General features: G+C 43.6%; 1 protein-coding gene across 1 annotated transcript in view; it reads left to right on the forward strand.

Annotated features, from left to right (window-relative positions):
- atosa (atos homolog A) overlaps nucleotides 1–12,641 on the forward strand; it is a 29,925-nt gene extending 17,284 nt beyond the window's left edge. The window contains exons 2-12 of the mRNA XM_061067763.1: nucleotides 1,298–1,482; nucleotides 2,373–2,569; nucleotides 3,929–4,054; nucleotides 4,322–6,161; nucleotides 7,158–7,283; nucleotides 8,212–8,300; nucleotides 9,186–9,282; nucleotides 10,571–10,729; nucleotides 10,879–10,947; nucleotides 11,232–11,431; nucleotides 11,515–12,641. Coding sequence (XP_060923746.1) covers nucleotides 1,298–1,482; nucleotides 2,373–2,569; nucleotides 3,929–4,054; nucleotides 4,322–6,161; nucleotides 7,158–7,283; nucleotides 8,212–8,300; nucleotides 9,186–9,282; nucleotides 10,571–10,729; nucleotides 10,879–10,947; nucleotides 11,232–11,431; nucleotides 11,515–11,668 — 3,242 coding nt within the window. The 3' untranslated portion in view covers nucleotides 11,669–12,641. The remainder of the gene's footprint in view (nucleotides 1–1,297; nucleotides 1,483–2,372; nucleotides 2,570–3,928; nucleotides 4,055–4,321; nucleotides 6,162–7,157; nucleotides 7,284–8,211; nucleotides 8,301–9,185; nucleotides 9,283–10,570; nucleotides 10,730–10,878; nucleotides 10,948–11,231; nucleotides 11,432–11,514) is intronic.
- Nucleotides 12,642–13,350: the final 709 nt, after the last annotated feature.

Below are 13,350 nucleotides of genomic sequence, written 5' to 3' on the forward strand. Positions count from 1 at the left end.
CCACCCCCCTTCCACCTCTCCCTCCTCCATCATGTTTTGTGTTGGAGTGCGCCTCTCTCCACGTGCAGCAGCATCTCAAAAGCATGTGGGAGGAGTTCCCTGCGAAGAATGTGCGTGGCTGGCTGGCTTGCTGCAATATGTACACAGACACACACATACACAGAAACAGCTTGCAGCTCACCCTTCTGCAGAGCCAGCTGAGAGGGACTCTGTTCTCGCCAGCCCCACACTGGCGGAGGGGGGAGGACAGGGTGTGTGTCAGCTCTTGTACCTCTGTCCTAATGAGGACCTGACCTTCTAAAAAAATTAGCAAAACATCAAAAATAACTGACCCAATATTTGTTTGATTCCAATTAAATGAAGGCAGGAGGCAGACTCGAGACTGTCGAGCAGGCTGCTTTTTCTTGGATGTCCATTTGTTTGCTTGTGAGCCGTGAAGAAAGAAAAGCTGCAATTCTCTGTGCTGCTGCGTATCAGCTGCCTCCTGCGGGATTCTGGGAGCGTTCTCTGGAGGAGTACAGGAACTAGAGAGCCAAGACAAGCTCTTCAACCGTCTGCTAAAAATACCCTACTTCAATCCTTTAGCGTCAATTCTAACAAAACCGAGCAGGGTTTGTTAACGTGCCAGGAGCCAAAAGCCACACCAACACTTTTACTGGTGACCTTAAACACAACAGCGTTACCCCTTATAAACAATAAACAACATTATTCAGCTCTTGAGAATGAGTGACCCAGCCTGAACGGTTCCTTCTCTGTAGTTTCAACTGTTCATTCAACAGCTTCTATTTGCTCCCTCCTTGCCTTCTTCAACACTGAGAGGTTGATTCAGCCCTACTCCGTCCTGCCTTTCCTGTCCAACCCCACCCTTAAGCAAACTTTGGCTGGCGCAGCTTATTATTTTTGTCCCGTGTTGTCTTCGTGTTCATTTCTATCTGTGAATGTTTTGTTGGTGAGTGTGAATTAATGATGTGTGTAAATTCAGCCGATATTGAAGATGTAAATATATTCCTTTGAAGCAACCTCTTGTGTCATCTGCTGCCGTCCTCCCCACCCCTTCTCTAAACACGCTCTAGTCTGAGCTGAACAGCCACATCCACTTGAACATGTAAACACTTTTGTGTGAAGATCATGGCAATGCAGTTTTCTGTGTAAAGCACTTCTGTTGCCCGAGCATTAGTCACGCACAAGAGAATAAAATAAGTAGTTTCACTGCTACTTTTTCCACTTGGTTCCTTGTTTTCTGTTGAGGTGTGAATTAAAACCACACGCTGACCTTCTGTGCCTCTGCCTCTTCTAGATGCAACGGAGGAGTTTTTTGAGTATGATGCGGAGGAGTTGCTGGTGTTCCTGACGTTGCTCATCACCGAGGGAAGGACACCAGAGTATTCTGTGAAGGGCAGGACCGAGGGGCTGCACTGTCCGCCAGCCCAGTCGGCCATGCCGCCCCTTCACAAGCACGAATGCAGTGACAAACTGCCTCAGGTAGCACACGTGAACACACAGCTGTGTACACAGTCTCTTTTCTTTGTTGTTAGTGTAAACACAGGCCAGTCTGTTCTCGTTTTACTAGAAGTTGTTGCTGCTTCATTCAAGTCATGAGAGTGAAGTAAGGCCAAACAGAATGCCGATTTGATTAATTCTGAATAATGAGATAAGATGAGAAACTGAATTCTCCTGAAACAAATTGGTCTTAAACATAAACATAAACGTACATAAATACATACTGGTTTTCTCTTATACACACACATAGCAAACGTTCTATTATTGTAAATTATATTGCAGTCGGAGTAGCTGGCCTCAGCAGCACAGTCACAAGCATTAAGCAATTATCAGCTTTACACAGATTTGCCTCTGTCTGACCCTCTGATTCATTGTTTAGTGCTTTGACCGACAGGGGGACAAATTATAGGGCTGTTGCATTATTTCAATTTATTGCCATGATTCAATTGTTACCAGTTTCAAGCTAAACTACAGTAGAATTCCAAAGTATTACCAACATGTACCAGTATATATAAGACAAATACTCTCCAGCATCAGGCAAAAATAAAAAAAATCCTCCATAAGCAGAATGAGGTTTTTTTTGTTACATTAATGGCAATATGATGGATGGCTGACAATTTCAGTTTTACCTCATAAAAACACATGTTGTTTTGCTGCCCTCTGCGTCATGTGTCATCAGTCTTCATGCACATTACACACAAAGGCTAAAAGATGTTTATTATTGCATTGAGATGTGACTAAATAAACTCAGCGACCTTCAGCTCTAAGTGGAGTCCCATCTGCTTTGGCCCTAAATGTTTAAGGCCAATGTGTTGACATTCGTGAACGAACACTAACCCTCCACCTTTGTCTGTGGCTGCGTGCATGACCAGTGTCGGCAGGCGAGGCGTACCCGTTCAGAGGTGATCCTGCTTTGGAAGAACAGCATCCCCATTATGATCGAGGTCATGCTTCTGCCGGACTGTTGCTATGGCGATGAGTGCCCCCCGAGTGACCCCATCAGTGACCCAGTCATCAAACAAGATGCTCTGCTGCTGGAGAGATGGACCCTGCAGCCGATTCCAAGACAGTAAGCCTTGATCCACACAAATACCCTTTTATTTTGAAAGCGCATCACTTTTACTCACATGTACTCCTGGCATCAACCGGTACTGGCCCACGTTTTTGTTTGAAATTGGGCCTGCATTTTAGTCTGGACTTGTCAGAACGAAAACCTTTGGAAGTAATGACGTTGACACACACTTTCACCCCTTGATCGGGTCTTATCAGTCACAGTGTATCTCTTCCCTGATTTGTTGCCCTTCTATCACGTGACTGTTTTTCCAGAAGCAAATAAGTCATCAGCCTCAACTAACAAATTACAAGCATTGCTGACCTTGTTGTATTTGCTAGCACTTCTTCAATTTAGTTAAACTCTGCATTTTATAATGCTACTGTGGCTGTGTGCCCAGTGTAAATGAATCATCATGTGATATGTTTTCTGGCTTGTTAGTATGGCAACGATTATTTTTGATTTGGAGGAAAAGCACTCTAGATTATTGTAATTTTGTCTTTTATCATGTAGCCTAAAGCACATACACATAAGTGCACAAACTGTGCTGCACTGACTATTCTGAACATGAAGTTGCACAGCTTAACTCCTATAGAAGAGACTGCTCACCAACATTTTATTTAAAATACACAGTTTGATATTAATACAGTTTTATACAGTTTATATCCAAGGCTGCTGCCTTCTCCATTCAACCATCCACATACCTGGATTAAACTTCAAGACTCTTTATCCTGATTGGTTTGTGTCGTTGAACTAGGTTCAAGTTACTTTTGTTTTGCCATTTGTATAAGTGAAGACAACAAGCTTTTTGAAATTCTTACATGGTTTCCTCATAACATAGTAGTACCAAAGAAACTGGGTCAACGCTGAGTAAAAAACTGTTAAAATTAATGATCGTACGTTCAAGTCAGCACATGCACCAGCTTGTGCAGGTTTCACCAGCACGTCTATTCCACATGAGCTTGAGGTGGACGTCAACATAAGCTGTATTCAAAGACAACAAATAGCCCAGAGCATTTTAGTACGTATATACTCTATGATGGAGTTTTTTGTGTTAAATACATTCAAATTTCAGTGTTTTTCTATGATTATTGACACCTCAAATGTGTAAAATTACATTGTATAAGTTTTGATCTTGCACCAGATCCAGAGAAGTGCTAAAGTGAATACTTTAAGCTAATTAAAACTGATGAAAAGAAAAGAAAATTGGTTTGGCACTCATAGGGTTGATTAGTCTGACAGATTGGCCCATTTTCCAACTCACATATGTTAACACTGTGTCTGACAAAAACACACACACTTGTATATCGCTGAACTGTGTTCTCATTAACCTGACATACTGGCACATTTCCACCTCTCTTAACTCTGTTTTCACAGAAGTGGCGATCGCTTCATTGAGGAGAAGACCCTGCTGTTAGCTGTTCGCTCCTATGTCTTCTTCTCCCAGCTCAGTGCCTGGCTCAGTGCCTCCCATGGCATTGTCCCCAGGAACATCCTGTACAGGTCAGATATAACACTCACACTCATGACACTGGTGGGCTGAAGGTTTTCCACTCAGGCTGTTGGAGCAGATTATTAAAGCGACAGGAAACTGTAGCTATGTGTTTTCTAGTTTAAAGATGGGTGTAAATCTGTGTGCAGTCTGATGTTTTAAAAACGGAATTACGGGAAGTGAAACTGAATCTCTGGAGGCTCTGATAATACTGAGATATTTTAAGATGTCAAGAGTTAACAATGGCCTGTTTATTCTACTTCTCTCTGTTTAAACAGGATCAGTGCTGCTGATGAGGAGCTGGTGTGGCAGTTCTCCCAGCCACCTTCAGAGCACATTTTCCCCATCCCCAATGTGTCCCAGAGCGTTGCAATGCAGGTCCATGTGCAGTCGCTGCCCCGACAACCGACCTACCCCACCCTAGCCTGCAGCATCCACACCGGTCTGCCTCCCCTTTACAGCAAAACCCCCAGCCTCAGCCCGAATCTCAACAGCCTTGGTGGCGCGCCCACCTCAAAGAAGAGCCAAGACCACAGCAAAGAAAACCTCCTTCACAACCCTAACATGTTCAGCAAAAGCTCTGGTCTTCTTCTCAATGGATTACCCATTCCTAATCTTCCCATCAACAACATCCCCATTAACAGCCTTCCTCACACTGCTGTGCCGCCTCCTTACAGCCTAAAGAGCAAGGAGCCTGGCGAAAACCACCTGTATCAGAACGGAGAGCTTCCGCAGGCCAGTGTCCCCCAACGTCAGGGCTCGCCACTGTTCCAAAGATCCTCCCATTCTGCCACGCCACCCCGCTCCCACTCCCCATCTCCACTTCCCACAAGTAAAGCAGGAAAGTGGCTGTACTCGACCCTCAAGGGCTCGTCGGACTCCACACAGGTAGAGGACTATGGGTCTGGTACCAACAGCAGTGTGTTTTCAAAGGGGACCCTCCCTGACCCACTGAGAGCTTTTAAGAGTTTTTCCATGGCGGAGTCACCTCGCTGCCCCTCCCCAAGGCCCGCTGCAACTGAAACAAATCCCCTGATTGGCTCCCTGCTGCAGGAGAGACAGGAAGTTATTGCCCGAATTGCACAGAGGCTCAACTTCTGCGACCCTACAGCTCCGCCGCTCCCTCCTGGCCTTTTTGCTTCAGACAACCCTCCCAAAGCCATGTGGGGTAGTAACCATGACGACATAACTGCCAGTAAGACCAAAGAGCCTGAGGTACCACTATATGAATCTGTGGGACGCGTGTGGCCCAGCCCCTTCAACACACCCGTGACTGACACTTCTTTCAGTAAACGAGAGAGCACCTCCCCCAAACCTGCCGCCTGCAGGAAGCTAAAAATGTCTCAGACAAGAGACAGAGAGGAGGAGAGAAACGGAGAGAGAGAGAGAGACAAGAAGAAGGACAGAGATGGACTGAGGGAGAGAGAGAGCTCCCTCATCGCCCAGGCAGTACAAGACATCACCAGACTCATCCAAGAGAGACTGTCTGTCCCCTCTCTGTCCCCCAGGCACAGCAGGAGCAACAGCCCTCTGCACCAAACGCACACAACTACAATCACACACACAGTCCGCACATACTCACACGTCACACACATCCCACAAGCCTCACATACTGCCACCAACGGCCACACCAACGGCCACATACCCAGCCAGGAACCTCACAGGGGCAGCACGCACACCGCTGCCACACATGCACCCGTTTGCACAGACAAGCCCCAAGTTGATCTAGGGGCCGGATGCCATTCTCCCCGGGCCCAAAATGGTGCTCGCTTTACACTTGAAGAATCCTTATTAAAAGGCCAGTCCCACACCCAGGCTGGTCAGCGTTTACAAACCCCACAGGACAAGCTCAGAGTCAGGACACCAAGCAGCCATGAAACCGCCCCTGCCTCCCCCGTCCTCGAGAAAAGGAATGCCCAGTTTTTCAGTTGGACTTGTAATGATTCAAGCGAAGCCACGAACTGTAACATAAACCCCAACCACAGCAAGCCTCAGTCCCAGGTGCAGATACAGAACTGTGTAAAAGCTCAGGCATCTGCCCTCCAGGATGAGAACCAGGCACCCACAGAGTGCTCCAGCATCTCCAGACCTGACATGACTCTCCCAACGACTGTACTGGTAAGGGAATCCTATCTTAGTGGGTATTGATTGTCCATATACTCTTATCACCCATTTAGTTATCTAAAATTGTTCAAGTTATCATGGCCTGTCCCAAGCTTGGTTAAACTGCATCGCATTTTTGCATACTCACATGCAGAATCTGTTTGTAGAGATGAGCAGCTAGTTAGCTTAGCATAGGGGAAACAGAAAATAACAAAATCTACCTATTGGCACCTCTAGAGGCTGCTACCTCTCACAAAATAATCAAGGCCCAGTTGCTTTTTGTTTGATTATTCAGGCTACTAATCACATTTTTTGACGGTTTCAACATACTCAAAAACATCAGGCCTGATGAAAATGTACGTATTCTGGAGTGATTCGAAATGGGCATGGCAAAATGGCTCAACAGCGCCCCTCAAAATGTAGCAATTCCATCTGGTTTAACCGATCTTTTGAAATTCGGAACACCCGTATATCGTGACTGGACAGAAAAAAGTCCTGCCACCAATTGATTAACGCAACAGGAAGTCGGCCATTTTGGATTTCTCTGAATATGTAAAGCGGAAAGAATAACCCTTGTAAGTCACAGTAAGTCAGTAAGTCACAAAGACTTACTATTTAACTCCACCCAGGCTTTATACAGAAAATTACTTCTAGGGATTCTTTAAGAAAATGTTGTCAGTTTGTTTAAATGTCACAGTGTCAGATAGATAACATAACTCTATTGTATAACTTTCAGCGAGAATGCGAGTTCGAGTGTTTCCAAAATGGCTAAACTATTCCTTAGATTTCATAAAGTAAGGTTCAGGTACCAACTGGCATTTCTAATCAAACCTATCCAACTGGAAGGAACCTCCTCATTTATTTTCACTGTTTAAAGAGTTTAACTGGGAGCAGGTGGAAGTAAAGTGGTAATTTAAGAATGGCATATGATCTACCAGAATATGATTTAATAAATAGAGATGAATACAGTGTACTTGTGCGCTTGGAAATAATCTATCTCTATCTCTGCAGCGTCCTCACAGCCCCTCCCCTCTGCGTCCCTGCAACAGTTGGAAGAAACAGAATCGCCACTCATTAGACGCCACAGCAACCAAGGCCTTCCACCCCTGCACTGGGCTGCCGCTACTCTCAAGCCCTGTAAGACTAAGACACACACACACACACACACACACACACACACACACACACACACACACACACACACACACACACACACACACACACACACACACACACACACACACACACACACACACACACACACACACACACACACACACACACACACACACACACACACACACACACACACACACACACACACACACACACACACACACACACACACACACACACACACACACACACAAAGAAAGACAGCAAATCTTTCTTCGCACAAGACACTTTCACGCACAGTTTGAGGCACATTCACACACATACTGGCTATGAGTAGTAGTAGTTGTGTTTGTCATAACACCACACTCACTACCCTATACTGGTTTCAATGTGAAGCATTACTCTCTCTCTCTTTATTAGTTTAGAAGTGGGCCTGTGAATGTTTGTCATAAAAGGCCTGAAATATCTGGCAGCGACTTTTATCACAGCTGGGCTGCAAAGACGTGAGATGAGGTTAATGTACACACATAAACACACACTCAGGCGTGTGAGGCACGTGAGTCATCTGTGCCTCATCAGACACACAAAGTTGTTGCACTGACTTTGTAAGATTAAAATACTCCGTGAACGTTTCCTGTCCGGTGATCGATCTTACTTCCACATATAAACAATAAAGTGTTTTCCCACACACTCATGTGATTTCTGGTCTCACACAGTCTCACTAACACACATGGACAACAAGATATACATTTAGTCAAACATTAATGGTTTGAATTAAATACATTCAAAAAATGTAATGTTTGAAGTCAACTCGCACAGCTTATGTTTTAAGGCTTCTCTCCTGTAATTTTAAAAATGTCAACTTGACAGTCACATTCACCAAAAAGCGTGAACCTGGGATCATGTGACTGCAACTCTTGGTTATTGGGTATGTGTCTGTCTGCTGCAGGTTCCCCAGAGGAAAACTCAAACAGGCTACTTTGACCTGGACACCTCTCTGGCTGGCTGTAAGGGTTTGCCGTGGGCCTCTGGGAAAAGGTAAATACTGTCACTGCAGCTCAGTTTGTCCACAAAGATAATGTCAGGGACATTTCACAGGCTCAACGAAGTTTCAATCACTGTTAATGGACAGATTTATTTGTCCTCCCACATCACATGATGATCAGAGGACCATCTGGATCAAGTTAATCATACTGTTTACTTGTTTTTCTCACTTTTACTTTGTGTATCTGGAAGCAAGGAACATTTTTTTTTGTATATAGATAAGTTATTGAGAATGTGTACTTATTTAATGTACAGTATCATAAAAAATCTACAGTAGAGATGAACAACTATATTATATTGTAGTAGTAGTAGTAGTGTGTGTTTGTGTGTTGGAAGATCAGACAATAGTAGAGCTGTTCTCAGTGGTAAGTTAAGGTCACTCCTGTTCTGATGATTCCTGTCATGCTGCCACCTGCTGAACCTCTGCTGTACTGTGACTGAATCTAGAATCTCACATTTAGCTCAAAATGGCAGACAGAACTGAACTGGCTTTATATACACAGAGCTTCAGGGGGCTGGCTACACACATAAGATGTGGGTGGCAGCTCAGTGCTACTTTGGATAAAGCAGACGTTCCAAGAGTTTGTTGTTCAGGGTTGAACTGTTCATTTCAGCAATGAGAACAAATCAATTTTTCTTTTAAAAGATTTGCTTGATTATTTAATACTGTAATACAGTAAGACATACATTACAATTAAATGCCTTTTCCTCCACTGAAATAAGACATCAGAGTAACAAACCTTTTAAGATGGTCGATGTCGATTTTGTTACAAATATGTAAACTTCAGTCTAAGATCATATTTTTTTAATGTAAGCTTCTTAAAAGTCTCTTGCAAACTTTGAAAACATGTTGATCAAGTGTATTTTTTGTCCCTTCAGGTTGTGTCTGAAGAGAGAGGGGTACACGGATGAGTCACAGGACCTGTTCAGTGCCAGTGCTCCACCTGCCAGTCTCAGTCTGCTGGGAAACTTTGAGGTATTATTCATAAACACACTCAGACTTGTGTCTTTTCCCATAATAGTTCACTTTTAGTCAAATTCAACATGATGGTCACAAAGGAAATCAATTTAACTGCTGCGCTTCTCTAGTCGGGGCATCGCCACACCAATTTGCATTTACAAATGAATGTGGAACCTTCTGGACACGCTTGGATAAACCTGCAACCAATTAGAGCAGTGGAAGCAGAGTGACAGAAAAATGTAAACAGAAGACAGTGTGAAGAGAAGCGCTGCGATGATGCAGCATTCATATGTCTGAGGTGTTGTTGTGTGTCGCCGTTTTTATTTTTAGAATTTGTTAATAGCAGTGTGCAGATGTAAGAGTGGATTCACAAAACCTGTCCACATCAGCAACAAGCAGAACAGTTCTGTCAGTCGTCATATCAAACCCTTCTTTGCACTGGTTTCCAGGTTAATGCTTGTCAAAGGTAAAAGACAAAACGTGGACTATCCAGTCTTATTGTACCTTTTGCTTGTAAGCTATGTTTGTGTTTTCTTTATTATCCAGTAACTTTGCTCACTTCATGAACAATTGAGTTTCTGCTAGGGCGCAATATCAGCATGCGCGATATACGTATCTCAAAAGACAGCTTGAGCTGCGATAAATAGTGCCCATGTGCCACTCATTCACGCTCTGCATGTCAATATATTTGGCCATTCAGATGGAGCCCTGCTGCCCTAGATGATAATAAATTAAAGATATTCAGATCATTGATGTAAATCATTGTCGGAAGAAGAGACTAGAGAGAGAACAGAGAATTGCGAGGCGGCTCCTTCAAATCTTGTGCAACCTCCTCCCGACTAAATTCTTCTGTGGAAACTTCTAGTGATCACGTTTGTCCCAGGTTAAATTCAACCCGCCGTTTCTCACATGGACTAACTCAGATATTTTACTGACATTTTACTAGGAGTCTGACAGGAAAAGTTCCAGAACATGCCTGGAGCAACTGCCTCAGACATTTTGATCTCACATATAGCCCCTCTGATTATTTCAGGAAAATGTCTGGACTTCAGTGTAGGATAAGATAAGATTTCCTTTATTCATCCCGCATTAGTCATGCACACACAATCATGCTACATGCAATTGGGAAATTCAACCTCTGCTTTTAACCCATCCGTAGGTGGACACAGCACAAGGTACACAACACACACAAGGGCAGTGACCACATGGAGTAGTGGGAGCTATATAATGGGTAGCGCCCAGGGAGTACTGTGTGTTTGAAAGCAGCTTTAATGTGTCAAATCAAATGTAACTGCTTCTCCAGGAGTGTGTGCTGAACTACCGCCTGGAGCCTTTAGGGACAGTGGAGGGTTTCACAGCAGAGGTCGGAGCCAGCGGGTCCTTCTGCCCCAGTCACCTGACCTTACCTGTGGACGTGTCATTCTACAGTGTCTCTGATGATAACGCTCCTTCACCATACATGGTGAGATAACTTTTTCCAGTCAATCAATGCTTTATTCTTATCCCCCCCCCCCCCATGCATGACTCAGCCTTGAGCTGAAAGCTGTTTCTGCTGTGTGCACAACTTTTGTTAGTGTGTTTTTGACATGATGTGATTGTGTTTTTGTACAGGGTGTGATAAACCTGGAGTCCCTGGGAAAACGGGGCTACCGTGTACCTCCATCAGGAACCATTCAAGTGGTGAGGAAACACTTGTGGAGATAGAATTAAGTATTTGTGTCAATGTGGCTGAGAACAAAGAACAGATAACCCTTGGGAAAGGGAGACCCCTAGTGGCTGTAGAGGAAAAGTTCTTATATAGTATTCTGATTTGACATATATTTTCACTAATGGATTTTTTCTAAACTATAATGATGATATAAACAGCATGAACAAGTTTCACTGCATGTGAGGTTGTTGTAGTTATTTAAATCTGAGTGTTACAAACCTATTAAAATGTTGTGCTCTCTGTTTACGCCCCTCAGACCTTATTCAACCCTAACAAGACAGTGGTAAAGATGTTTGTTGTAATGTACGACCTACGAGCCATGCCAGCTGGACACCAGACCTTCTTACGCCAGAGGACCTTCTCTGTCCCCGTCCGCCGTGACTCACACAATCATGCCAGCAGGAAGCCCCTCAGCCTGGGCCAGGGACGCACCTTGCGTTACCTCGTTCATCTGAGGTGGGATAGCGACCCATTTTGTCTCTATTCAGCAGCAGTGACGCTTCTCCTCCCTTATTCATCCTCCCTTTTTTCTCAAACAGGTTCCAGAGCTCTAAGTCTGGGAAGATCTACCTCCATAGGGACATCCGTCTGCTGTTTTCCAGGAAGTCCATGGAGGTCGACAGTGGTGCTGCCTACGAGCTTCAATCCTTCACAGATTTGCCCATGGACCCACCGTTCTCTCACCGCTGCTGAGGCACGTCCCTCTCCCTCCTCCACCGAAGCTTCAACACACCTCGATGCCAGCGTTACTCTTACTCGGTCCATGGCTTCTACTTGAAAAATAAAAGAGGACTGCAAGCCAATAAGACTTTTCTATCCTGTGCCCAAAATTTTAGATTCGATCCCCTCAGTCACCCAGAATTGTCAATGGGAGGCTCTGAACCTGGAAACCTTGATATCTAATCATTTTTCTTGCTGTCGTGTGCATCCCCTCCACCGTCTGTCAGGAGAGTGGAGACCGGTGATTGTCTACAGAAGCAGTTGGACTTTAATTTCCCCAAGAATTCAGACTTCTTTCCTCCTGTTTACTCAAATCAAAATGTGACTTTTACTTGACACAATGAATAAGTGTTGAACATTTATTTTCTTCATGTATGCAATACAAGGCCTTTTCAAAAGTAAAAGAGTTCAAATCCTTGCAGATTAGCTGGATTGAACTAAAGGTGAACCCGGCTTTGACCCTGTGATTCGGAGCTCGGAGCCAGCGGAGTGCGTATGGAGGAGCGTGCATCATGTTGAAAAACCCTCGTCCAAAAGAAACACGGATACCATGGACCACTAAAGAAGTCGACCATGCAATCAAGCTCCATTCAAATGAAAGCTTCACAGCAGAACATCAGAAGTGCACTGTGTATTTCTTTTCTCATGATAACTGGAAATGAAACAGAAAAATAGTAATATTCTAATACTTTTGTACTGTTACAGAACCACTTTATCGGAAGTGTTGCAATAGTAAAAAGTAACCATAGCTTAGTGTTTACACATTCACTTTCAGTTTACATATCCTCAGTTTTATTTAATATTTAAATTAATATTTCAGTTACTACTTGTGACGTCTGTCATGCTAAGATGTAGTGCAAACTGTATATCATAGTATGTATTTTTGACATTAATATTCAAATCTGAAAAAAAATATATCTATATATCTTCTAAAGCAAACTTGAAATCTGTCTCGTCTCTTTGTGTTTTAATATTTTCCTAGCACCTCTTGTTCTGCCACGTAATCTCCACATTGTGGCATCCAAATGCCACATCTGATAATCTGCACTGAATTAGAGCTGCTGAGAAAAGTACAAATGAGGTTTCATGGCAATGTCATGTGCACGACTCCTAACATGGGAGGAATAACAGAAGGGAGGGACAGCTGGTATTCTGCTGATCTGAGCACTGACCACCAGGCCCTGACTATAAACTGGTCCTGCACTGTAAATACATTCATTACAGACATTCAGACATATGATGTACATTGTTAAATATATTGAATACCCATGTTTAAATTCAAGTCAGATACATCATAAAGGATTACATTTATATTATTATAAAGGATGTAGTAAAGAAGTTTGTACATTTCAAAGGGAAATGAACAATGTATTCCCTGGGAAAACATTGAAAATGTTGGAAAATGCCAGATTTAACAATGTTAAAGGGAAAATATATCCTCAATTCACCTCCTGATCGGTATCCACATCAACATTTAATTTAGTGTTCCCTGACAATACAACATCCTTCCACCAATAAAACAGTTTTTTTGGTAATCTTGTTTGAAAACAAATGGACAGGGGCGTAAACATAACCTAAATGCTGGAGGGGAAACTACTGCTAAATACTGTTGAAGGGTTCATGACTGGTTATAATCTTCATTGTGACACTAATCA

The sequence above is a fragment of the Limanda limanda genome, chromosome 3, assembly GCF_963576545.1.
Source record: "Limanda limanda chromosome 3, fLimLim1.1, whole genome shotgun sequence".
Taxonomy (NCBI): domain Eukaryota; kingdom Metazoa; phylum Chordata; class Actinopteri; order Pleuronectiformes; family Pleuronectidae; genus Limanda; species Limanda limanda.